Below are 26,211 nucleotides of genomic sequence, written 5' to 3'. Positions count from 1 at the left end.
CAAAATAGAAGATTCCCACAGCACAGATGAGCAGTGACTACAGCAAGAGCTGTTTCCAAGTAGTGAAAAGGGTTAGGAAAAGCAAACTGACCCTGGCATTCATGCAGGATTTAAATAAAAAACAAAACAGAAACCCAGAAGCTTGGCTTTTTCAAACGATTTGGAAATTTCAACAAACTTCAACCCAAGTCATAATGTCACTATTATATCACCCTTTTAAATACAACTCGATTGTTTTTGTCCAGCCCTTCACCCCTTGAAAATAAAAAAATCCTATTTAGAAATTAAAACTCAGACATAATGGGCTTTTCTTTCCAATGCCAAGGGCGCATGACTCTGTCCACGTGGATTCTTTCTTTTGTGTTAAAACGCATGCTTCTATCCTAAATGTCTGTGTTTGGGCCAGTCTTAGGAGCCAGGAACAAAGCCAAGTTCAGAGAAAAGCTTTCCTGTGTCCTTTCATATCTGGCAGGCTAAGGGATTTAGATGATTTGGAGTGTTTTGTATGTTTATGCTGTCTTTTATCCATCTTGCAGTTGATGCAAATGTAACAAAAAGACTAGGAAATTACTCCTTTAAAAATAATGTCGTTGTGCCTGTGATCGGCAGCACAAAAAAACAAATAATAAAATAGCCTCACCTTTATTCCACAGCAGTTCGTCACATAATGCATTGTTTCTGTGCTTGATTAGCACAACTTTTTAAAAAAGGCATTATTCTGAATTTAGTGAACCTGTTCGAGTTGACTGTAATATTTTCCCAAGCTCCTGAAGAGTCAACTACCACCTTTACTGAGCATGTAAAGAAGCCTTGAAAGAATTTTTTATGATAAAGAAATACTATGTGACAACATGTAATTTTTTAGTCAGTAAACTGAAAACCAAACTCAGGTTGATCATTTCATAGTATAAAATATTTCTTTGAAAGTAGGAATTGATTCTAAAAGATCTGAACAAATAAAGCTACTTCAAACAGAATTACATTTACAACTTCATGCTCCTGAATTCTTGAGGGAACAGAACACTAAGCCTAAGAAACCTATGACTTAATTTGCTAGACCTTGAAAGTGCTTCAGTAAATTAACCTAAATTGAAAAGCCAAAGATTCAAAAAATAAGATTTTGACAATTATAGATTGAAAAGGTGGTTTGAAAGAAATAAATTAATCACCATACGAGTTTTACTTTCTGATGGGTTATCAAAGTAGGTCATTTATTTCCATTCGCTAAATAGAAATGAAAATCAAAATGCAACAATTCAGCAAAAGTAATGAGGATTTTATTTTTTGACCTTCAATGTGTTTTGAATTCATGCATGCCTGAGTTATATTCTTTTGATTTTTGCATTTTTTTAAATTCTTGACAGGGTACCACTACCTCAAACCGAGAATTTTTCCTGAATGAAATTAAATGGACAAAAGACAAACTTTACTGCATAATTGCATTGTTTTCTTTTAAAATGTATTGAATTTTATTTTCTATGTGTAATTCTATTTCCAAGAGTAAGGGAGCTGCCAGATACTGCTATTATTTAGAAAGTGAACTAGTAGCCCTGTTAGAAGCTAATTGTATTACACGATTTCAAAGGATGGAAGAGGCTTGTTCTGTATTTAATGAGATCCACAGCCATGTTTGAGCCTATGCAGTAACAAACTGGGTCTTTATGTGCTCTTTTTGCATGACCGTCTTGTTGGCAGATGACAAGCATCAGTTCAAAATTAAGTACCATGAAAAAAAGTAAAAATATACTTTGTAGGCACAGATCATCTTTAAAACCTGTAGTTAATTGTAGTGCTATGGTTGCTTATATAATGCTCATAACTTTGTGTATATGTACATGTTTATACAGAATGTGTATGTAACTGTCTATCCATATGTATTTCAGTCTTAAGTCTCCGTCACACTTGACATTTTTCTAGTTAGCCATTCCTTCTCCCTTTAATCTTTTCTCCTTTTCTGTGACACTGGGGCAGCATTTTAAAATTTCCACCAGTCTGCTTGATTTTCATTACTCTCTCCAAGGTTAGGCTTCAGCTCAATTGTGGAACCTGGCTTCACTCTCACACCACAAAAACAAAAAATTAAATCAATTCCTGTGTTTTTTATGAGCAGATTTTCCTCTCCTGTTTCTAGCCTTTGGATGCTGATATTTCCCACTACGTTGCTCTGATTCTCTTCTCTTTGTATCTTGTCAATGAACGATGCTATTACCATCCAGTTAGGTTCCTGTATTCCCAAACACAGGGATTTCCTTATTCATGCTACTGTGTGTCCTTTCTCAAATCAACTAACACATACATCAACAAATCCATGCACCAACTAATCATGCAGTCAACTTCTAAGCCCTGTAGCTAAACACCTTTAATGTCTCTAATATGCCTTTCCCAAAAGCCCTTTCTGACTAAATTGCTGCCTCCTCTCTTGTGCCACTCTACTATTCTTTCCCTGTGTCCTTTCATGTCTTTTTATGTCTTTGCATACAGGACTCATGGTAGGAGTCCTTTAAAACAACTCTGTACCTAATTCCTACTTCTTTCAACCAAGAAATCTCCCTGTTCCTTCTCATCTTCCATTACGTTCCAATTTTCCCTTTAATTTTCACCTTCCCTTTATTTTTCATCCTCCGTTTCTTTCCTGACATTCAAGAAATGGGTAACGGGGTAGCCACAGAGAAGCTTGGCATTAGCAACTCCCAGGGGTGGGGAACAGAAAGCCATGCAGGGCAAAGAAATGGCATACCCTGGATCTGTCAGGGTACCAGTGCAGAGTGCTTCAAGAAGGCAGTAAGAATATGGCTAATGAGATTGGGAGAGTGGTTCCTTTGAACCAGTCAGTAAGTTAATTGCACAGATAAGTGAAGAGAGCCATGGGAATGAATTCCAGATTCCTCCCTATTGGAGGACATACAGTTTTGCAAAACAGAAAGGTCCAAAGGAGCCCTTGAGTGTTTGAATTGGAAACGAAAGCAGCGACATGAAGCCATTCATTTGTAATAAATCCTTGTATATCAATAGAGATAAAGAAGTAATTATAGATACACTTGAATATTGCTAGGGAATATATAGTTGTGGGCTTTTGCATCCATGTGATGAGAAGCCTCAGAAGCAGTGCTGTCCCAGTGACCATGAGCACAACCATGCAGATCTTAGTTTCAAAATGTCATCCTCGCTACAAAGAACCAGAGCTACATGGAGAAATGTCTGGGGCATAGATAGATGGAGGTGATCCTGGAAATATTCTGGGTGAAGAACTATTCAAAACATGATGTAGATCTGCCAAAATGATCAAGGAGCTACTCTGAAGTGGGTGCCTTTTGCCAAATCTAAGATAGTCTGAGCATCACTATAAATAATGGTCACAAGCAATCAAAAGTTTTTGAATAGTAAAGTATAAGTCTATCCATGTGTAAATAAATAAATAAAATTTTTAAATTAAAGAGAAGGGAAAGTGTGTCTTTTTGGGGAAATGTGTGTCTTAATAAATAGTAGAATATTAACTAATACCTGTAGAAAAATGATGAAATTAGAGAATCACCATTCATGGCCAACACAGTAGATGTTGGTTCTAATGGGAGTTCTAGTGGGAGTGGTGGGCTGGTGTTTGATGCATAGTGAGACATTGGGAGTGATCTTGGAATTTATTTCCACAAACCCTAATCAATTAATGAAGAGGAAATGGTAATCTCAAAATAAAGAAAAGTGGCAGATACCAACATGACCAGAAGAGTGAGGTTAATGTCACAGGTGCTAAAAAAAGTTGACATTGCATGTCCTTAATTCAATGAACTATCAAAAAGTTCAAAAACCTCAACATAAGGGAAAATAGTTCACATCTGTTTAAATTCATATCTGTTAGAGACAAAAAGAAACCTCAACTGAGATACCAGTTCTTGCTAAGAGGCTTTCTTCTCTCTCTGACAACAGAACCTTAACAGTTCTACTATGTCTACCTAACCACTTATCACCCTGTTGTGCTGTCCAGGTCATTCACTGAGGTATTGGGCATGTCTGAAACAGCAGCAAATACATAGGAAATGTTCAACAAAGATTTGGCATTATTATTACCATTATTATTATTTTTATTATTATTCCATCAAACTCTAGTTAAGAACTGAACATTGGCTGGACCACTGAAATATTTCTCAATGCATTCTAACTTCCAGGAGTTCATTGCAAACCACCAAGAGCCTGAGGTGGCAGCTGTGTTCTGAGAATTTAAAGAAAATCACTGAAAAAAGTTGTGTGCTACACATATAGCATAACATAGGGCAAGGGATACATAGTGGTAAAACTAGAATGAAGCAACAGAAGAGGTGCAGTTTTGGGTTCTGAGGCACCTGCAGGAGGATAGGTCCTGGCTACTTGTGGCTGAGTGAAGGGCAGCTTCCTTTCTGCTTGTGTTTACCCCACACTTTGTGAGATGGTGTATGAAGGAGGCTGCTGCATGGGTTGTTTTCTGTCAAAACCATCTGTTCTCTATTTTTCATGCAGATTGAGCCCTTTTTTGTGAGTGTGGCATTTTATGACCTCAGAGACAGCAGGAAGATTTCTGCTGATTTTCACGTGGATTTAAACCACACTGCTGTCAGACAGATGCTCCTGGGGGCTCCCCCGGCCTTGGAAAATGGCAATATTGACACCGTTACTGCAAGACAATCAGAAGAACCTCATATCAAGGAACTTCCAGAGGAATGGCTAAAGTTTCCAAAGCAGGTTGCACTTTTATTTACTTATGATGGGAAAGGAAATTCTAGTTCCAGTGTTCTTCCCAATAGAGCACATACGATGAACAATTTCCCAAATAAAAATTTCTCAGAGTTGTCCTTTCCTTAAAATGTCACATTTTTTAATGTTTTTGGTGTGATTTCTTAGATGTTTATTAGTTTCTTTCTTGGTATCTAGGCTATATTTTCTGTAAGCGATCCACATTCTGAAATTGTTTTGGTGGCCAAAATTGAAAAAGTCCTGATGGGAAATATTGCAAGTGGGGCTGAGCCTTATATTAAGAATCCAGACTCCAACAAGGTAAGGAGTAATTTTCTTATAAATAATTCTAATGACTTTCAGCCTGACATAATAATACAGTCCCAGCACTCTGGGAGAGTGAGGCAGGAAAAATGCAAGTGCAGGCACAGCCTGGGAAACTCAATAAGACCTTGTCTCAAAGTTTCTCTTATATGAAAAACCCAAATTATAAATAAAGAGCAAAATACAAATAGATAATAGGAAGTCATGAGATCTTTCTCAAATGGAAAGATCAAGAGATGGAGGGAGGGAAGGATGCAGAAAGGAAGGATGTGTTATGCATATGTACGAGCTCCACATAAGGATTTAAACATGTAATGCAAACATACAAGTAAAAAAATAAAATTAAAAAGGGCTGGGGACGTAGCTCAGCACAAAGGCCTTGGGTTCAACCCTTAGCATCTCTAAAAGAAAAACAATATACAGTTACTTTCAAGATATTAAACCTCACTAACTTTCTGAAGTACAAAGTTTGATAGATGTATGACTTTAAATATTCGCTTACTAGTGAAATCAATGCCCATCAAAAATTTTCAAAGTATAAATTTTTGTTTTATGTCTTTTTTTTGACTCAGTAACTGACTTTGGAGAATCTATTGTTAGGGGGAAAAATGTAGATAAAAGTCTATGCCCAAGGATCAAAGTATTATGGTATTGAAAATTTAGAAACAATCTGAGTAAAAGCAAGTGGATATAGTTTGCTAAGTCATCAGCAAAGCTAATAATGACTCAGTGAAACAGTAAGATAAATAATTATGCATCAAACTCTAACACTTATGTAAAGTCAGTCAGAGGAAAGGAAATGAGTACTTCAAATGTGAAACTATAGGTAATATTTTGCTCTTTTCTTATCCATTGTTATCTTTTTAAATAATCAAATACTACTGTTTGATATAAAAATATATATTTTCTTGAAAATACATATTTGAGGAAATTACTCATAAGACTTGAATTTAAACACGTGTAACCATTGTGGGCAGAGTTTACGATATTTACAAGAATCTTTTAATTCAAAATCTGGCAAGCAAAGGTGTTCAGGCTAAATCCAGTCCGGCATCTGCTTTTGTAAATAAAATTTAGCTGAAACATGGTCACACATTTATTCACTTATGGATTGTCCTGTGGCTGCTTCCCTGCCACAGCCACAGAAGTTGTGATGACCATACAGCCTATAAAGCCCTTTATAGTACAGATCTGCCGACTTCCATCGAATGAATGAAATGACATGTTAGGTAGGTAGTGAATATAAATTTGATAATACTTTCAAGATGATAAAGCCTTTTAAGTCAAAAAAAGAAAAGGGAAAGGAAAGACTTGATCTTCCAAGAAAAGGGTAGTTCCTACATTTGGAATTTCCAAGATGAGAACAAAGAAGAATTTTCTACAACCATGTGAATACAGAGGGTGTTACTTTGCCTTTATAAAGTAGAATCTATGGGTCGGTGAGTCAGAGTTCCACAAAGCCTTCTCATAAAACTACGAAAAAGTATTTAGTATTATCGCATCCTTATAGTTTGTAAAGTGCTGTTCCTAATCGATAATTTTATTTATGCCTTCCTTAGTTTTCACAGAAGATACTGAAATCCAACAGGCAGTTCTGCAGCAGACTGGGAAAATATCGCATGCCATTTGCTTGGGCTGTGAGGTAGGTTGATCGCTGAAGAAGAGAAATATACTTGTAGTCAGCAGGGAAAGCATCAGTTTTAAATGCTTCTGTGTGAACTGTGATTTCTAATGTGCCCACACCTAGGAGGATGTTAATGTAGTCATCTCTGTGACTATCTCAAGCTTCCCAGGGATATTTCACAAGATAATTTATCGAATTTATATAATAGGACTCTGGCGTGTACAGTGGGGTCATGACTAGGGGAGATCTACATGTCCCAGTGAAATCATCAAATTGATTATTCAAAGTTCTTTTCAACTTTGACATAGATTAGCATAGCTAATTTTACCCAGGCCCGCTGGCTCTGATAAAAAATGCTGAGTTCTGGATATACTGACGTTGGAGCCATCTCTCCGGGCACATTTCCTCTATTTGAAAGACAATATTTGCCTTTAAGATCTGCTTTAACTTCAGTGACTATTGTCTTCCTTGACCTCGTTACATTTTGGTTAGCATAAGAATTTCTGAAAGTGAGAGGAGCCTGTTATAGACTCATAAGGAAGAAAAGGCAAAGGGCAACAATGTACAACATGAATGAACTCAGAGTTAGCTGGAACTATAACATACGACCGGCTGTTAAGTATTTGTTTGAATGTGAGGGGCATCATTCCAGTGATAGTAACTTTAAAATCTAGGAGGAAGGGAGAACCTATTATTCACAGCACTTTTACGTCATACAGTTGATCTAAAATGATGAGTATATCCAGAATAGACTGGATTGTTGTGATTTTGAGATTTGAAATTAGGGATAGATACCTACAGGAAGAGGAAATGTGGAAGTGTGAGCGGCAGTGAGCCAAAACGGGCTCTCGGAATTAGTTTTCTCTATGGCAGTTCCATGGCCATGGAGAAAGAGCCCAACAATTGAGAGTCCAGGTCAGGCCACCATTTCTCGTATCTTTGGGCAAATTTCCTTTCCAAGTCTCAGAGTCTCACAAAATGTGTGTGCAGCCTAAAATGCAAAAGCATTTGGCACAAAGCAGATCATGACTATCACTTCATTCTCCTTTTCTATCTGTTGTTATAAGGACTGCCATGACATTCCAGGTGGAAAGATGTTGTTTACATATCCTGAACACTTTCTCATGCATTTAATTAATTTTATTTCTCATAGTTCACTGGTCAAACATGTTCATAGTGTTAAGTGATCTCAAACCCCACAAGGAAACCTGTTGAGGTGAGTGGAGACAGGATGTTCCTTGGCAAAAGTGAAATAATCCTACACAGGGAAATTACAGTAGTGAACGCAATTTTGCTTTATGCATCTTAGCATTATTCTGAGATGGGAGATGCAAGCATTTTAAAGCTAGACAGAGCTGGACATGAAACGTCAGCTCTGTTCTGGACCAGTCAGGTGAACATAGGAAGGTACAGTCTGTCTTTACCTCTTTTTAAAATATACTCTTATAGGTTATAATATATTATATTTAAATATACTATATGTATAAGTATTAATTAGTGTAGATAAATATCCAATGAGAGAGAGCTATTATTGGAAATTATTGCTACTATAATTATTAAAAGTCCCATGTGGAAATCAAAATCACCTTAACCAGTCCCCATTCCAGTAAGTTTGGGTCAATAAAGGAACCAAAAGAATTATCTTTTCCTGAAAGAACATGAGGAGCTGAGAGAAGTAGCAAGCTTACTTTGAAGTTTTCTGTACAGTAAGACATCTGCAAGGAAGACAGATGAGTTTTTCCAGGGAGGCTGACAATATTACCAACTGTTGAAGTTATTACGCCTAGGCAAGAAAAGCCAATAAAACCATGAGCTTATGCTATATTAATGCCAAGTTAGTGGTTTGGGGTGTATTTTAGGAAGTAGTGCACACCACAATTTGTGTATAAAAATATATGAATTTCATTTATATAAGCTTCTTTGGAAACTTAGAAAAATGATTGGGAATATAGTTTTACAGATAATATTTTGGATCTTTTGGATTATCTAACTGCAAAAAATTATAGGGTCCAGTCAAATAAGAATTTTTTATTTCCCTTCATGATACAAAACCTGCCTAAATAAATGCTAAGATCTGTGGAAGGCTGGCATCATTCATATCCTTTTGAACAGAAGCTAGCTTCCTGATCTACTTGAATATTTTACTAATACTGCACATGTGTTGTCTACTTTTCCTATTATGTTTTCTAGATTGGAGTTTGTTTCACATTATAGCTTTGGTGTTCCCTGAGACATTTGTGTCCTTCAAATCAACAGTCATTAAGAGTAGCACTGACGGGGCCAGGGATTTAGCTCACTGGTTCCACTGCCTGCCTTGCAAGTGCAAGGTCCTGGGTTCAATCTCAGGTACCAAAAAGAAAAAAAAAGAGTAGCACTGATGATGTTGTTTCTGCTCATATTTTACGCAGATATAATTGCCCCACGGGGGAAAGTACACACAGAACCTCATCACTACAAACAATACTTTCTTTTAATCTCTTCTGGGGTATCCTCATACTTGGCACTAGCAGTGTGGGCATTTTGTAGCAAAAAGATTATCCTCGGAATAGGAATGGAGGACACAGACATATAGCAACACGGGATATTTTACACTCAGTGATTCAGGATAAAGTTGACCATAATAAATGTGTTTGTTGCAAATGGAACTCTTTCCACACATGTCACCTCCAGAAGCATAATGGCCTAAAATCCATCCCAGGACTCTTTTCTGATTTCCTTTCCTCTGTCTAAATGGGTTAACACACAATGCTGAAATTTCTCTGAAATTAATCGAAGGTAAAATAAGGATATTATTCTTCCTCTGTACATGTGAAGAAGGTGTAGCTATTATCTAAGGCTTCCATAATGACAACATCCCCAAAATGATTATCTAACCTCAGTTTGCTGTCCCTCCGGGGACAATGTGTGCAGTGGTTTCTTTTGACTTTCCTTATGTAGCTCTAATGATTAGATAATTCATTTGTTTTAAATTCTTAAAGTACCTGGTAACCATTAAGCTTTCTGTCCCAAAGCCACAAAAAAATGTATAATTCTTGTTATGGTTCCATCTATTCACACTGCCTATGAATAAGGTATCAGGACACCTAAGGTGCTTTTCCTTTTGGCTAACACTGTATTCCCCTCCATCATACCCCAAATGCCACGGTTCTGAGATCCTCACGAGGTACTCATCGCTGCCCAGCTGCAGCACTTGGAACTGATACCAGGTCCTGGCCATCTTAAAACCATCTGTGTGAATGACTCAGTTCCTTGGCTTCTTGCCAGTTACTGTATTTTCTGAGTAATGAGGGCTACATGTCACTATGAGCAGAACCACCCCATGGTGCTATAGTCTTCTTCCATTACGATGAGTGGCCAGTGCCAGGGAGTAATTTCCATGATAGAGCTGGGGATAAAGGCAAGCATGAGTTGTATAAAACATATATCAATGTATTTGAACTCAGTGGTTCATTTAAAAAATTATTATTCCACTTAGATTAACTTCCTCTCATATTGGGAAATGTAATATTGGTTTCGTCCTCTCACACAGTTGAACAAAAGGTCTATATTATATTTAAATTAAAATCATTTGCAAATTAAGTATTTTCATTCTGTCTTCCCAGTGTTATTTGATAGAGGAACTTTTTTGTTTTCCCACAGTCACTACTTAACAGAGACATGAGAAGACAGTTTGAAGGACTCTAAAAATATCATTCCGACAAATTCCTGGCCCGTTGTCCATGTCACACTATAGTTCTATCATCTGATATCCATTTAAGTGGTAATTTCAGCCTCTGTCTTGAAATATTTGGTTAATTCAAAAAATTAGAAAATATTCTAGTAAGGGCCCTTAAGTTAAAAGTGAAACTCCAACATTTCTCTAAAATTGAAGTAAAAGCAATTATATGTAACCTAAATCGTTTTCAGTCACACAATTTTTGATGAAGTAAGATTATTTTAGGAAATAAAGAACCGACATTATTACCTAACACTGCTATAGTATTTGGACAAAAAGAATGTATAGATTTTAACTGAATTTATATGGTTCCAGTGAGATGGATCCAGGAAGAACATAATGGATCCAGTGATGGTGTTATCCTTATTTGATACAAAAATATGGCTCAGATTTTCCTCCGTGTTATTTTTTCCTTGTCCTAAAAGTTAGGACATGGGCCTATTTTGTTTCCACAAAAATGGTTTGTGAATCTCACCCTCTATATTCACATACATAACCTCCTCCCAGTGCCATTAATAGTATCACCCAGAAAGAAGAGACCCTGTCTTGCATAGGCTTAAAATTTCTTGAGGAAATAGTGAAAAAGAATACCATGTTCCTGTTATTGTATACTACTTAAAAGATTTTATATAAGTACTAAATATAAGACATCATTAAAGAAACAGTTGTAACATGGACTGATGTCACTTTTTTGTGTGTATGTGTGCCAGGGATCGAACTCTGGTCCTTGTGCTTATGAGGCACGTGGTGAAACCACTGAGCTAAATCCCCAGCTCCACTATGCTTCATTTCTTATTTTGAACTTTATGTTTAAAGGGACATCTGGGCCTGGGATTTAGCTCAGTAGTTCCACCGCCTGCCTCACAAGTGCAAAGACCCAAGTTCGATCCACAGCACCAAAAAAAAGAAAAAAAAAAAGAAATGAAGCATAGCAAGTATAATGTGTAAATTACACCTTTGTCAAAAGACTCATCATTTTATTTTTATAAGTTCCTACAGTTTCTTCCATTATAAAAAAAATCTCTTTCATTTCCTCATCTTAAAAACACAGTTCTACAAAATATAACTGGATACCAACCTGAATAACTATTCATTTCTTTAAGGTCAGTATTTAAAGACAACCAAGGAAATGTGGACAGAGACTCAAGATTTTCACCACTGTATAGACAAGAAAGTAGCAAGATTTCAACTGAGGATCTCCTTAAACTAGTGTCGGACTACAGACGGTATGGTTTCTGAATGCTCTTAAAGTTAACATTGTCAGCTATGTAGCCCCCCTTGATTTGTTCCTACTCTGTGACAATATCTGCTTACCTGAGCATCAGTTGTCCAAATTCCACCAGAGGCAGAGGCTTGCAGGTGACTTCGCATGTGCCCAGATGTTGCCATACTGTTGGTAGATCAGATGGAAGAGTGTGAAAGAAGCAGTGTCAGTTCTCTGTAGCTGTGTGACAGTGAACTCCAGCATTCACTTTTTTGGGGTGGGTATCAGGGATCGAACTCAGGTCCTTGTACTTGCAAGGCAGCCACCAGAACCACTGAGCTAAATACCCGGCCCTAGCATTCACTTTTAAATGAATCACAGCACATCAGCATCTGAAGATAGTCCTTTCACTAAGCTACTTCTCTCAAACTGTTAGTCCCTAGTGCATACTGTGTTCTTGTACCCTTTCCAAATATTACCTCTGCCTCTTTCACTTAACAATCAGCAGTCTCCTACCAATGAACTTGGTTTATTCAAAGCAAAAATAATATGATGTCATGAAATAAGCATAATTATTATTTTCTGTAACATCAGTAGGTGATATATCTCTATCTAGAGGAGGAGATTCCCTTTTGTTGTTTTTATTCTAGTAAAATAAAAACTTTAGAAAATAAAATAAAGATGAGAAATAAATCCTTGGAGGAGGCCCTGACCCAATCCAACTTCTTCATGATCCTATAAAAGCTTTCCCAGGAGGAAGAATTATCACCCCCTATGTCACGGTGTTAGCAAGGCTACCAAAGCCCCTAGTGAACATTAAGTGTGCTTTCTGAAGTGCGTGGGAGCAGGAAACATGTTGGGCAGAAGAGTTTGCAGCCTTCTGATACAATCCAGAGGAAGCAATCCTCTCACAAAACTCATGTTATCAGTGAATGGCAGAGAAGATTGTCACGCTGCAGTTCGGGGGCCTCTAGATTATACAGTGCGATACTGACATTAAAGTACGTCATGGAAGTCTCACGCCATAAGACACTTAGTCTCAGTGGTGTGCAGATAAATGTTTAACAACTGACTCTCTAGAGGAAAAGTGAATTAGTACTGCTAGCCAATGTCTGTTACATGAATTCTGCCATTGATGGTTTCAAGCTGCTAATGGGGCTTCGTTGAACATAGGGCTGAGAAAAAATGCTCACACCGTTAGAAAGCAATTCCACCACACAATTAGATGTAAACCACCTCACAAATAATAGATAAAATAATTAGAATATAATGAATTTTGAATCCTTATTACTTTTATGTTTAGTTAAGTTTATATAATTTGATTATTAATGCTGGCTGAGTTTAGCAACTGGCGTGCAAAATTCCTAAAAATGTAACAGCCATCTTTCCCCAAACTGGGAAGAGCTGGCCCTGAACCACCCCTATTAAGTACTCCACTTTTCAAAGTAGATTTTATCAAGGGACTTACACTTGAAAGTGTTACCAGCAGCTTACACACTGCTCTAAAGGAAGATCGGTGGGACAGGTTTTTGGTAAAGATGTAGGGAAGGAACTGCAGGGGCTCAGGGTGTAGATGTAGCTGAGAGAAATGAGGAAGGAGTGTGGGTCCACATTCATAGACCGGGAGGGGAAAGGTCTGTGTTGATGAAGAAAAAAATATATAGACTTAGCAACTCTATCAAAGACCATCTTGCTCCAAAGACTTAACTTTCGCCGCATAAACCACATTGCTTGAGCCAATTTGAACGCCTTATGTAAGAACCAAACTACAAAATTGACTATCACAATCGTTTGACCATTTGTCTAAGTATTCCCTAAAGCTGGAAAAAAAAATAAATAAACTTAAGATATTCTTCAGAATACCTTTAACTTGACCCCTCCATGATTTTTATTTTTCTTTGCAGTAACACATACATCTCAGTTTGCAAAATCAAAGCAGCTAAGAGAAATATCACCAAAGATGATGATTTAGAGTCTACTGCATACCCTTCTCAATTGAAAATGAAAATAATTGTCTCTGTGTGTGTGTGTGTTGTGTTGTATGTGTTGCTGTACCTACTCTCACAGGGCTGACCGAAGCAGCAAAACGCAGACCATCCCTGGAAGCCTGGATATCGCTGTTGACAACGTTCCCTTGGAACATCCAAGTATGATGATGCCTTTGTGGTTCTGTTACCGAGTTTTGAGCATCTCGTAGAGTTGTTTTTTGTTTTTGTTTTTGTTTTGTTTTTTGTTTTTGTTTTTTTTTTGCTTGCTGACTTGGTCAATGGGTCAATTAAGTTTTGCAGTTGGTTTTTGTTTTTGTTTTTTTTCCAAAGTGGAAACTCATTATGTAAATGGAGTTTGTCTTGGGGCTTCTTAGGTCTCCATTTGGACAGCTCATACTCCAGGGAAGACTGCATTCTGGGTAGCAGAACATTTATCTGATGTGTGCAAATCAGGGTTAAATAGTCAGCAAGATATTAAATTATATCATTTAATCCTCAAACCTTGGCTGGCTGTACATGAGGAAAGTCAGTTTAGATAGAGGAATTCACAGATAACCCATCAGGGGGAGAATCTGTACTCTATCCACTTCCTCTGACTCACAGCACAGGTTGGTTCAGCCACACTGCGAGCCAGAGGGCGGTTCTGAACACTGTGGTCCTCCACGTGGCACGCAAAGATTACAGTGGAAATATTCCTACACTCTGTCACTATACAGAGTAGATCTACATTTTTCAAAATGTAGTCAAAAATCCTCCTTAGGTCATGAAAAGAAATTAAAACTTCAGAAGCTTTCACCGGTCTACGCAGGAGAGTTTCAAAATTCAGAAAGAGTCAAGGCTTTTATAGTGAACAACATCCAGGGAGAGAGTTGTTACCATGGGGTATTTGAGTTATCACTAGCGCTACTAAGTTTTCCATTCTTGTAATTTTCCACAAATCGTTTTAATATGAAATATAATGAACATTCTGTTAAAACCTGACTCCAAATCATTTTTACATTGATTGGTATGAAAAAAGCAGCAGACAAACCAAGCCATTTGCCCTACCTGATTTGGGAAGCTGGGGCTTTTAGTACATATGGAAAAAGAAAAACAATAAAAGGAAAAGCTAAATATTCTCTTGGAAAGAATGGTAGGACACTAATTTGAACATAAAATAAAAATATTATAATTAATTTAGGAAAAGTTCTACTATGACTCCTAAGTACACAGAGCTGGTCACCGTGCTTTATTGAGTCCGGGAAGATTCCCTCTGGAGTGAAGGACAATAGAAGGCTTTGGTATCCTTCAAATTAGGGACAGAAGTTTTATTTGTACATTTCTATTGATCTCGCCAGGTGTGGTGGCACACACCTGTAATCCCAGCACTTGGGAGGCTGAGGCAGGAGGATCGCTGTGAGTTCAAGACCAGCCTAGGCTACATAGTGAGTTTCAGGTCAGTCTCAACTACATAGTGAGACCCTGTCTCAAAAAAAAATCCATTGATCTCTTCTCTCTTTTTTCTTAAGCTATTCCTACAAAGTTACACTTTAAAATTTTATTAAAAATGGAATTGAAATATAAAATATCTCATAACAAATAATGTAAAGAAATCTCGAAGCCCTAACTTTTAAATCATTCCATAGAGAGAAATTAGTATTAATCCATCTGGTGCTATCAGTAATAGACCTAATGGGTAGTTTTTATCTGATCTGTATTTGTTTTATTTATATAGCGATACAGTAGAAGTCAGTGGGTTACTCCTTGTTTTATAATATCTAGTTAATATATGCAAGGGGTCATTAGCTAAAATTTACTTTTTAAATGAAACAATTCAAAAATAGTTGTAAATATGTCTAAAAGACTTGCCAGCTTTTTAGACATGAATTTAGATTTTAAATATATAACTTGTTTTCTTATCGTGCCTGCATCCTACATCTTACAGCGTCACACAACATCATTTGGTGCAAAAATAGGAAGTTTATATTTCAAGCAGACTCATTTTAAACTATGTTAAGTATCGCTCACGTTTTGAAAGAACCATATCAAATGACCAACTCTTATTTTCTGATTTTTTTAAGACTGTGTAACGTCGTCCTTTATCCCCGTCAAGCCTTTCAACATGGTGGCTCACTCAGAACCCACAGTGGAGGTGGAAGAATTTATTTATGACTCAACAAAGCATTGCCGCCCTTACAGAGCATACAAAAATCAAATTTACATTTACCCCAAACACCTCAAGTACGACAGCCAGAAATGTTTCAACAAGGTAGGTAATGCAATAAACTTCAACAGTAGCACCTCTCTCTTCCCCCCCCCACACAAGACCATAAAAGATGGTGTCAGAAAAGTGCAACTGCAGATTGCTGGCCAACATTTCAAATACCAAAGCATTTGGAGAAAATTATCAGCTAGAAGCCAAGTGGCCCATCCCAGGATTCTTTAAAGATGCACAGCTCAAAATACATTATTAATCCTTTCTGAAATCAGCCCTAGGTAAATTTTATGGAGACCATTTTTTTTTCAGTTTCTTAAAATATTCTGAAAATAGCATGTTTGCCCCTTTCAATTGGAGATTTGTCTTTTCTTTGAAAGCTTTTCACATCCTTCAGCTATTTCTTTTCTTTTCTTTTTTTTAGTTCATTGGTACATTTTAGGTATACTGTACAGTTACATGCATTATTGGGATCTTGTAGCTTTATGTGACAGGTTTTGGTTCTCATTTTTTCCCCTTATCACTGCCCACCCTTCACTCCCTCCTCCCATCCCCATTTGCAAATGCTTTATTTCCATTTTTTCATTTTCTCCTGTTTTTTTCTTTCCCTTATTAGCTTTCCCCTACCCATCCCAATTCCCCTACACCTTTAACCCTTTTCTTCCTATTTCACATTGTCAGTTATCTCATTAGGATTTTATGTACTATTATACTTTTCACACCAGAGAAACCATTTAGTATTTAACCTTATGTGACTTATTTATTTCACTTAGGAGTATATCCTCACTATGTATCCATTTTCCTATGAATTAATCTAATTTCTCATTCTTTATGGCTGAGTAGTATTCCATTTTATGGAAAAACCACATCTTTTTATCCAGTTTCCAATTCATAGGCAAATGGACTGTTTCCAAATTTTAGCTGTTACAAACTGTGCCACTATAAACATGGGTGTACATATATCACTGTGATATGATTCTTTTAATTCTTTTGGAAAGATACCCAGCAGAGCTATGGCTGGATCAAATGGAACCTCTAGTCCCAGCTCTTTGAGGTATCTCCACGTGGATTTCCATAGTTGTTGCACCAGTCTGCACTCCCAACAATGGAAAAGGGTTACTTCCTCCGCACAACTCCACCAACATTTGTTATTGGTTGATTTCTTGATAGCAGTCATTCTTTGTGGGGTGAGGTGGAATTTCATTGTTGTTTTCATCTACATCTCTTGAATGACCAGTAATGTGGAACATTTTTTTCATATATTTACTTGCTGCTTTTACTTCTTTGTCTGTGAAATGTCTGTTCATTTCAGATGCCCATTTTTTAATCAGATATTTATATTTGGGGGGCTAATAGTTTTGAGTTCTTTATATATTCTAGATAAGAGCCCTTTGTCGGAGGAGCAGCTGGTAAAAATTCTTTCCCACATTGTAGGTTGTCTCTTAGTTCTGTTCATGGTTTCTTTTGCAGTGCAGAAGCTTTTTAATATGATGAGATTCTAGTTGTTGATTATTTCTGCTAGTTCGCATACTACTAAGGATTTGTTCATAAAGTCTTTTCCTATGCCAATGTCTTCAAGAGTTCTGCCTAACTTATCTTCCAGCAAGTTTAGTGATTCTTTTTTAATATTTAGATCTTTAATCCACTTGGATTTTAATTTAGTGCCTGGTGAAAGATAAAGAGTCTAGTTTTAATCTTTGGCAGGTTGAAATCCAGTTTTTCCAACACCAATTATTAAAGAGACTATCTTGCCTTCAGTAAGGATGGTCAGCTCTTTTGTCAAAGATGAGGTAGCTGAGTACATCTGGAGTTGTTTTTGTATCTTCCAGTCTGTTCCACTGATCCTCAAGTCTGTTTCTTTGCCAGCACCATGATAATTTTATCACAGTGGCTTTGTAGTATAGTTTCAAATTGGGAATTGTTATACCCGCTGCCATGTCTCTGTTGCCTAGGATGGCTTTTGCTATTCTAAGTCTCTTATGGCTCCAAATGAATTTTTGGATTATTTTTTCTAGTTCTGTAAAGTATAGTGCTGGAATTTCAATTGGCATTGCATTGAATCTCTATAGCAGTTTTGGTAGTACGGCCATTTTCACTATGCTGATTCTTCCTACCCAGGAACAGGGGATATGTTTCCAATTTCTTATATCCTCTTTGATATCTTGTTTCAGAGTGCTGTCATTTTCAGTGCAGAGGTCTTTTGCTTCTTTCATTTGATTGATTCCTAGATACTTCATATTTTTGGATGCTATTGTGAAAGGAATTGTTTCCCTAATTTCTCTCTCAGTGAGTCTGTTATTTGTGTACAAGAAGGCTATAGATTTTTGGGTGTTGACCTTATATCCAGCTACTCTGCTAAAAGTGTCAATTAAGTCTAGAAGTCTTTTGGTGGAATTTTTTGGGTCTTCAATGTAGAGTATCATATCATCAGCAAATAATGACCGTTTAACTTCTTAATTTCCTATCTTTATTGCTTTAATTTCTTTCTCTTTTCTAATTGCTATGGCTATTGTTTCCAGAACTATATTGAAGAAGAGTGGTGATAGTGGGCATCCTTGTCTTGTTCCTGACTTTGACGTGAAGGTTTTCAGTTTTGGGCCTTTTAGTATGATGTTGGCTGTTGGTTTTTCATAGATAGCCTTTATTAAGTTGAGATATAGACCATCTATTCCAATTTTTTGCAGTGTTTTTATCATGAATGGGTGTTGAATTTTGTCAGATGCTTTTTCTGCATCTATCAAGAGGATCATATGGTTTTTGTCCTTGACTCTCACATACATATGTTGAACCATCCTTGCATCCCTGGAAAAAATCCAACTTGGTCAGGATGTATGATCTTCTTGATGATTCTCTGTATTCTGTTTGCTAGTATCTTATTAAGGATTTTTGTGTCTATATTCATTAAGAACAATGGCCTGTAGTTCTCTTTTCTAGTTGTGTCTTTCCCTGGTTTGGGGATACTTTCTTCCAGGAATGAATTTGGAAGTATTGCTTCCCTTTCAATTTCATTGAAAAGTTTGAAGAGTAATGGCAGTAGTTCTTCTCTAAATATCTTGTAAAATTCAGCAGTGAATCCATCAGGACCTGGGCTTTTCTTTGTTAGTAAATTTTTAATTACGTTTTCAATTTCACTGATTGTAATTGGGGTATTTAAAATGTTTTTATCTTCTTTGTTCAAATTTGGTAGTTCATAAGTATCTAGAAATCTGTCCATTTCTTCTGTGTTTTCCATTTTATTAGAGTACAGGTTCTCAAAGTAGGTATTAACTATCCTCTGGAACTCTGTTGGATCTGTGGGACTTCACCTTTTTCATTCCTAATTGCATAGATCTGAGCCTTTTCTTTCCTTTTTTGATAAGGTTAGCTAAGGGTTAATCAATTTTATTTATTCTTTCAAAAAACCAACTCTTCGATTCATTTATTTTTTGTATTATTTTCTTAGTTTCCATTGCATTGATTTATGCTCTAAACTTTATATTTCCTCTCTGTACAAGCTTTGGGTTTTTCTTGCTCTTGTTTTTCTAGGAGTCTAAGATTCATCATTAGGTTGTTTATTTGAGCTCACTCTGTTTTCCTAGTGTGGGCATTAGTGCTATGAATTTTCCATGTAGAACTGCTTTCATTGTGTCCCATAGACTCCTGTATGTTGTACTGACATTATCATTCATTTGTAAAAAATGTCTAATTTTTTGTTTAATTTCCTCTGTGACCCATTGATTGTTTAGGAGAGTGTTGTTCAGTTTCCATGTGTTTTTGAAGTTCCTATGTTTTCTTATGCTATTGATCTCCAGTTTGCACTATGATCTAATAATATACAGGGGATAATTTTGATTCCTTTGCATTTATTCAAACCTGTTCTATGCACTAGTATGTGATCTATCTTGGAAAATGACTGATGTGCAGCCAAAAAGAATGTATATTCTCATTTTGTGGGGTGGAACACTCTGTAGACATCTAATAAGTCCATGTGTTCAAAAGCTTGGTTCAGTTCTGGTATTTCGTTGTTTATTTTTTGTCTAGATGATCTTTCTATTTGTGATAGTGGGATATTTAGATCCCCCACTAAAATTGTATTAGTGCTTATTTGGTTTTTCATGTTACTTAATATTTACTTTATGTAATAGGAGGCATTAATATTTGATGTATATATGTTTATGATTGTCATCTCTTCATCTTGAATTGTCCCATTTACAAGGATGTAGCAGCCTTTTTTGTCTCTCTTAATCAGTGTTGGTTTGAAATTTACTTTGTCTTCAAATAAGATTGCTACCCCTGCTTTTTTCTGGGCTCCTGTCATGTGAAGAATTGTTTTCCATCCTTTCAATTCAGTCTATGGGCTTCTTTTTGCACTAGGTGTGTTTCTTGTATACAACATATTTTTGGATTTTGCTTCTTAATCCATTCTGCCAGTCTATTTCTCTTGATTGGTGAATTGAGGCCATTGACATTGATGGTTATAACTGATATGTACTGACTTATTTTTGTCATGTTGTTGTCCTTTTGTTGACTGTTTTTACTTTTTCCACCTCTCCTTTTAGTTTCTTGCCTTTCCTATTTGATTTTCTCTGTTGGTCCTCATGGTGTTGTCACCTTCATTGTCTTTTTCTAGGATATTGTTTAGAATTCCTTGTAGTGCTGGTTTAGTATTCATGAAGTTTCTCAAGTGTTCTTTGTCATGGAAGTATCTTATTTTCCCATCCATTTTGAAAGAGAGTTTTGCAGGGTACATCAGTCTAGGTTGTTTTCTTTTAGGACTTGAAATACCTCACTCCAGGCTCTCCTTGATCTGAGGGTTTGTGTTGAAAAGTCTTCTGTGATTCTGAAGGACTTTCCTTTGCATGTGATTTGTTTCTTTTCTCTTACTGCTTGTAGTATTTTGTTTTTCTGTTGGGTTTCTAGGATTTTGATTATTATATGTCTAGATGTAGGTTTTTTTTATTGTGGCTAGTTGGAGTTCTGTATGCCTCACTGATCTGTATGTCAAATTCTTCCCCTCTGTTTGGGAAGTTTTCTTTCATTAATTCTGTGAACAGCTTTTTTAAGTCATTTGTATTTTCTCCTGCTACTTCATGGATTCCTATCAGTTATTCTTCTTTGCATCATCTTGGAGTTATTGGATCAACTTCTCATTATCCCTTACTGATTTTAAGAGACCTCTCTTTTCACAGTCACTGAGTGCAATCCTATATTCTATATCTGAGATTCTATCTTCGCATTCTTTTATTCTGTTGCATACACTTTCAATAGAGTTTTTAATCTCCTGGATATCTGTTTGAATCTCTTTTATGGATTCCATTTCTTTCCTATGTTGGGCATTCATTGTTTCCATTTCTTTCTTATGCTAGACCTTCGTGGCTTCTATCATGGTCTTGAGTCATCTATTTTTTTGTCAGTTTCTGTTGTAGAGTCTCGAATAATGACTTTCATTTTGCTCACCATCTCTATGGTTATCTGGAAAATTATTTCTGTTTTGAATTTTTCTAGAGCTTGATTCATCTGTTTTGTTACTTCCTGTGCTATGATTTCAGGGTGTTCTGCTGGTTCACTATCAGACTTTTCATGCTCATTTGCCCTACTATTTGCCATTGGTGAACTGGAAGTCTGTCTTTGTGTCTTGCTTAAGTGTTTTCTCATTTTTATTTTTGTTGTTGGGTTGTCCTTGGTTTATTACTTAAATCTTTCTGATATAGTTGCGCTTTGCCTTTTGAGTCTCTAATGACTCATAGACATTTTCATTTTCATAATATTGGAGAAAAGAACTCATTAAATCAGTCACAATCCTTTATCCCAATTGATACAGTCAGCAATACAATAGGATCAACCACAAGTTGCAAACTAACCACTTGTGGTAGTCATTAATCTATCACCTTTAAACTATGTGAATTAAATTAAAATCAAGAAGCAGCCCAAAATGTGTTGGCAGTGAATACCCTTTTCAATATAGCACCTTTACCATTTAGGATGAGAGTAGTAGATAAGTGAAAGAATTGGAGAAGGTTTCAAATGAAGCCAGAGGACATAGAATGACCCTACAATCTTTAAGAAACTATTAAATTCAAAAGGGATAGACAGAGTGCAAGAATTAGGACAAGAATATATTCCCTTAACAGCAATAGGGGCTCACTTTCCCTTAAAACTATTAACCCATGAGTGAGGTAATATGATAGAAGAAAAGAAAATAAAGAAAAAAGAAAAAAATGATAAAAGAAGAAGACTGAGTTAGGACAAGAGCAGGAACAGAAAGGGAGATGAGGAGTAATATGGTACAGCAAGAGACTGAGTTAGAGAAAGAGGATAGGAAAAAAAAAGAATTTGCAGAGTGGAATGAGGAAAAGAAAGAAAAAAATGAATTTGAAGCTCCTCTTTCAGACTATATCTCTGCTGTCATAATATACAATGTATGCAGCCATGTGCAGAACCAAGTCCCCTGATCTCAGCTGCCAATGGCAGATCCCCGTGACTCAGACTGACCTCAGGCTGCAAAGCCCAGATTGAGTTCCCCAACCTCCTGCAGGGTTGAACTCCACACAGTTCTACTACAGGTTTCCCCCACCCTTTCTTTAAAGATGTTCAAAGTTGGGAGCTCAGAAAAATACTCTTTATGACCACCTATGCCTCTGCAGAGTGGGTCCAAGGACTGGCACAATCAGGAGGTCTGAGGGGTGTGTGTGTGTGTTTCAGGGTAGCAGGCACAGCTACCAATCCTGCTGGCTAGGCCCAAGCAGGCTTCCTTGCCAGCTGTCATGGCAGCGTGGGCAAGGGAGGACGCCCCTTCAGCTATTACTCAGCACTGTGCATACCATCAAAGGACAATGTTAGTTATTCTACATTTTCCAGATTTAATTAGAAGCTACTTACTCAAAGCACTTAAATTGTTTCAGGGTGTTATTGAAGAAGAAATTACAATTTCCATTTCCCCTGCTGTAATTTCAGGCACGAAATATAACCGTGTGCATTGAATTCAAAAATTCCGATGAAGAGGGTGCCAAGCCCGTGAAGGTGAGTCAAGTTCCTGAGGTAGGAGGGGTGTCTTGGTGCTCTGTGTCGTTGGAGGGCTTTTGATGTGAGTGTGGTTGAAAGAGGAACAATTTAATACATTAGCTTTCAGTTTTTTCAAGTAATTGATTTAATAGCCATCATTAACAAAAGCTCTTCGAAATCCCAGTCTAGGATCTCCTAGCCCTCTTCGCTTTTCACTTTTGGCAAAAGGGAAACCATTCTAATATAAAATAAAAGCAGATATCCCCTGCCAAAAGGAGCCGCCTTTTTCAGATTAGCTGGACTCTGGACTCTTCCTGCATGATATAAAATGCTGCATCCCTGGGACCTCTATGTTTTCTGCTCGGGGCTGGGCCACACTGGCCTCATGGCTCATGCAGTAGCCCTGGAGATGCATTTCTGGAAAGAGTGCATGTCCTGGTGCCCAGTGGACTGCCAAATGGCACTGGGTTGATCAGCTCTTGATCATATGATTGACAAGATCAATAAAACTTGAGAGGTTTGTATGAACTATTTTAACCTATGAAACTGCAACTGAATGGCATTTTTTAGAGTTCACATAAAATAATCTATAAAAATTTGAGGGGAACATTGCTGCCAGATATTCCTAATTTCATTGAATCAGAGGAAGGCAGTAGTAAAAGATGAAGCTAATTTGTAACCAACCCCTCCATCACCTGAGGTAATTACTTAAAACAATCTGTCAGGTACACATCATATCCTCTGATGTATACTTCCAGGAAGGTTGATAGCATTATTCAGAAGAATGACCAGTTAGAGAATAAAGGAGTCACACCGAAGAAAGAGAAAGAGTTCTGCAAAATCATCTCAGCCACTGTCACCATCCATGTGTACCAACCTCCACAAAAGCCTTAGCCTAGGGAGAGAAAAGCAGGGGGCAGACAGAAGACATACTGGGCCTGATGGAGAGGATTTTTATGGGAAAAATTCTGGGAAAGAGGAACAATCAAAGGCAGGGAAGTCCCGTGTTTCATTGCATTCTAAATATCACAGAGAGATACAGCGAGGGCAGATGTCAGACTCCAGATAAAGACTCTGAGATTTGGGCTCAGACTTTGGAGCGGTATGACTAGAAAGTGCCATGTCCCATCCCCTGGCCTGATTGGGGCTCAGGGAGATTAGTAACATACCACCCTGGAGCCTGGACCTGGAAGTGTCCTGCCAGCTCAGCCTCCACAGTCGGGGGACAGAGTGTTTGGTTGGGCTGGGGTCCAAACAATCCTTGTGATCATCCAAGACCTTAGCTGTAGGCCAGAGCTGGTATCGTGGCCCCTCTGGAAGTCACTCTGCAGGCATCAGTCTTGAACAAGTTGTGATGATCAAAGGTCAGGTGGTAAATTGATCCCAGGTTTTGGCTCTGTTGCAATTCCTGTAAGATGACTAAAACCTTCCAGATTTCTGGCCTTCCACTGCACAATAAATACAGGGCAGCACATTAACGAAGATCAAAGTTAACCGGTCAGCCTGGTAAGTTATCACAAAGCATGCCTCTGTCCTGAGATTGGTAACTGAAGGGTCGTGACTACTTTGTAACTATTTCAGAAACACGTAATTGTCCCTCTCATACCTTTTGAAACAGTGCATATATGGAAAACCGGGAGGGCCCCTCTTCACCTCAGCCGCCTACACAGCAGTTCTGCACCATGCCCAGAATCCGGATTTCTCAGATGAGGTAAGGGTCAGGCCTCCGCTGTTTCTTCTTTTATTTCACAGGTCGGTATAATAAAGATTATGCTAAATAGCTTTACCAACCATGGCAGCATTTTATGTCATAACGGAAAGAACGAAGGACTCAAAGGACTCGAGTGTAGGCTAACGCCATCCCTTAGAACATCAGTGGCCTTACACTGCTCTCATTGTGGCAGGAGCATGTCCTGCCCTGACCAACACAGGATCACCCCAGAACAGGCCAAGCAGCAGCTTATACCCCACACTCACACACTATCTCATTTAATGCCCAGAGTAGTTCTTGAAAGTAGCTACTGTCATCACCTCCTGTCTTATAGGTGAGGAAACTGAGGCTCAGAGCAGTCAGGTGACTTTGCCAAAAGCACGTAACTAACAAGAGACAGTCAGAATTCAAATCGGACCTTGTGATGACTCCAAAGCACCCTGCTGCAGCCCATACAAAAATATCACTGGGTCAATGATAAATTATGACACACGTTAGCTTCTCTTACAAACAGCTCCAGACAAACAAGTTTCAGAGATTTTATTTAATTTCTAACTATAAAACAAAAGTCTTAACTAATGTAACCAGCTGACCTCATGCTGGGAATCAAAATATTCTCTTTTATGTGCAGCTCTTAGTGGTGCTCAAACACATTGCCACCACTTCGTGGCGTAAAACAGTGCACACATGTTCGCTCACACCTCCAAAGGCCAGAGGTTGACATGGCCACAGGGCTGAAGTCAAGGTGTCAGCAGGGCTGCCTGCCTGCTGAAGCCTCCAACAAAGATCTTTCCCTGCCCCAGCTTTAGAAGTTCCACTTTCCTTTCTTCTGCCTCCTTTCCAGCCCTCTCATCCCCTGCCCTCTGCTTTGGTCCTCACGTCTCCTCTGACTCTGACTCTTCTGCCTCCCAATTATAAAACCTGATGGGCAGTGCCCACTGGTACAGTCTGGGAGAACCTCCCATTTCATGCTCCCGACAGGAACACACCGTCAAAGGCCATTCCACCATCTAACGTAACACACTCACCAGTCCTGCATAGTGAGACGTCGGTGGCATCCTCGGGAAGCATTTTCCCATCCACCACACCTTGCTGAGCACTGATCATATTTAAATTAATTTTAAAATCACCAGTGAAACAGCCTGCCTGGCCTCTCCTCCCACCTCAGCATCCATTCAGTGCAGTTAATTTTCCTCTGTAAATTCAGGACAGAAGATGAAAAAAGAAAATTAAGGAGAAGAGCTATTACCATAATACCAAATATTTATCATATTGGTTGAGCCTTTAGCCAAAACTATGAGAAAATTGCAGTCTTTGAAAAAAAAAGTATGTTTTTAAATACTGTTGCCTACTCTGACTTTGATCCTTTTCATGTTCCTATGCTTTCTGGAGTCCTCATAAAAGCTATGAACTTTTCCACAGGAGAACATGTGAATTATGAACAGCGCAGTGGTTGCTACAGTACAGGTTTAAAATTGAAGCTTTGTTTTCTTGAGTATGGAAGAAATGATTGCATTACCTGGAAAAATGATTATAAATCCTTCTGAGGCATTGTTATTATCAAATATGAATATTTACAGTATTTAATCGAAAGATGTTTTCATTTAACTAGAATTCTTGCATACTGGTTGCATTCCTATATGCTCTTGATGATGGCTAAAAAAGTCTTTCTGTTGCATTAATATTGTGAATTTTGAACTGTATGTTGGCTTTGGTAACTGTTAGCATGTAGTGTGTAAAGAATATGTAAGCTTATGAACTGCCTAAAT

The 26,211-nt window shown here is 37.7% G+C and overlaps 1 protein-coding gene across 10 annotated transcripts in view; it reads left to right on the top strand.

The window, feature by feature from the left end:
- The window catches only part of Dock10 (dedicator of cytokinesis 10), a 192,531-nt gene that overhangs the window by 97,777 nt on the left and 68,543 nt on the right, over nucleotides 1-26,211 (top strand). For all 10 annotated transcript variants that reach the window (XM_010611775.2, XM_010611779.2, XM_010611783.2 and 7 more), the window contains exons 12-19: nucleotides 4,489-4,710; nucleotides 4,900-5,022; nucleotides 6,585-6,667; nucleotides 11,468-11,590; nucleotides 13,636-13,715; nucleotides 15,617-15,804; nucleotides 22,684-22,749; nucleotides 24,350-24,442. In XM_010611775.2, coding sequence (XP_010610077.1) covers nucleotides 4,489-4,710; nucleotides 4,900-5,022; nucleotides 6,585-6,667; nucleotides 11,468-11,590; nucleotides 13,636-13,715; nucleotides 15,617-15,804; nucleotides 22,684-22,749; nucleotides 24,350-24,442 — 978 coding nt within the window. The remainder of the gene's footprint in view (nucleotides 1-4,488; nucleotides 4,711-4,899; nucleotides 5,023-6,584; nucleotides 6,668-11,467; nucleotides 11,591-13,635; nucleotides 13,716-15,616; nucleotides 15,805-22,683; nucleotides 22,750-24,349; nucleotides 24,443-26,211) is intronic.

The sequence above is a fragment of the Fukomys damarensis genome, unplaced genomic scaffold (assembly GCF_012274545.1).
Source record: "Fukomys damarensis isolate Sample0158 unplaced genomic scaffold, DMR_v1.0_HiC HiC_scaffold_16, whole genome shotgun sequence".
NCBI lineage: Eukaryota > Metazoa > Chordata > Mammalia > Rodentia > Bathyergidae > Fukomys > Fukomys damarensis.
This window is presented reverse-complemented; position numbering and strand designations above follow the sequence as displayed.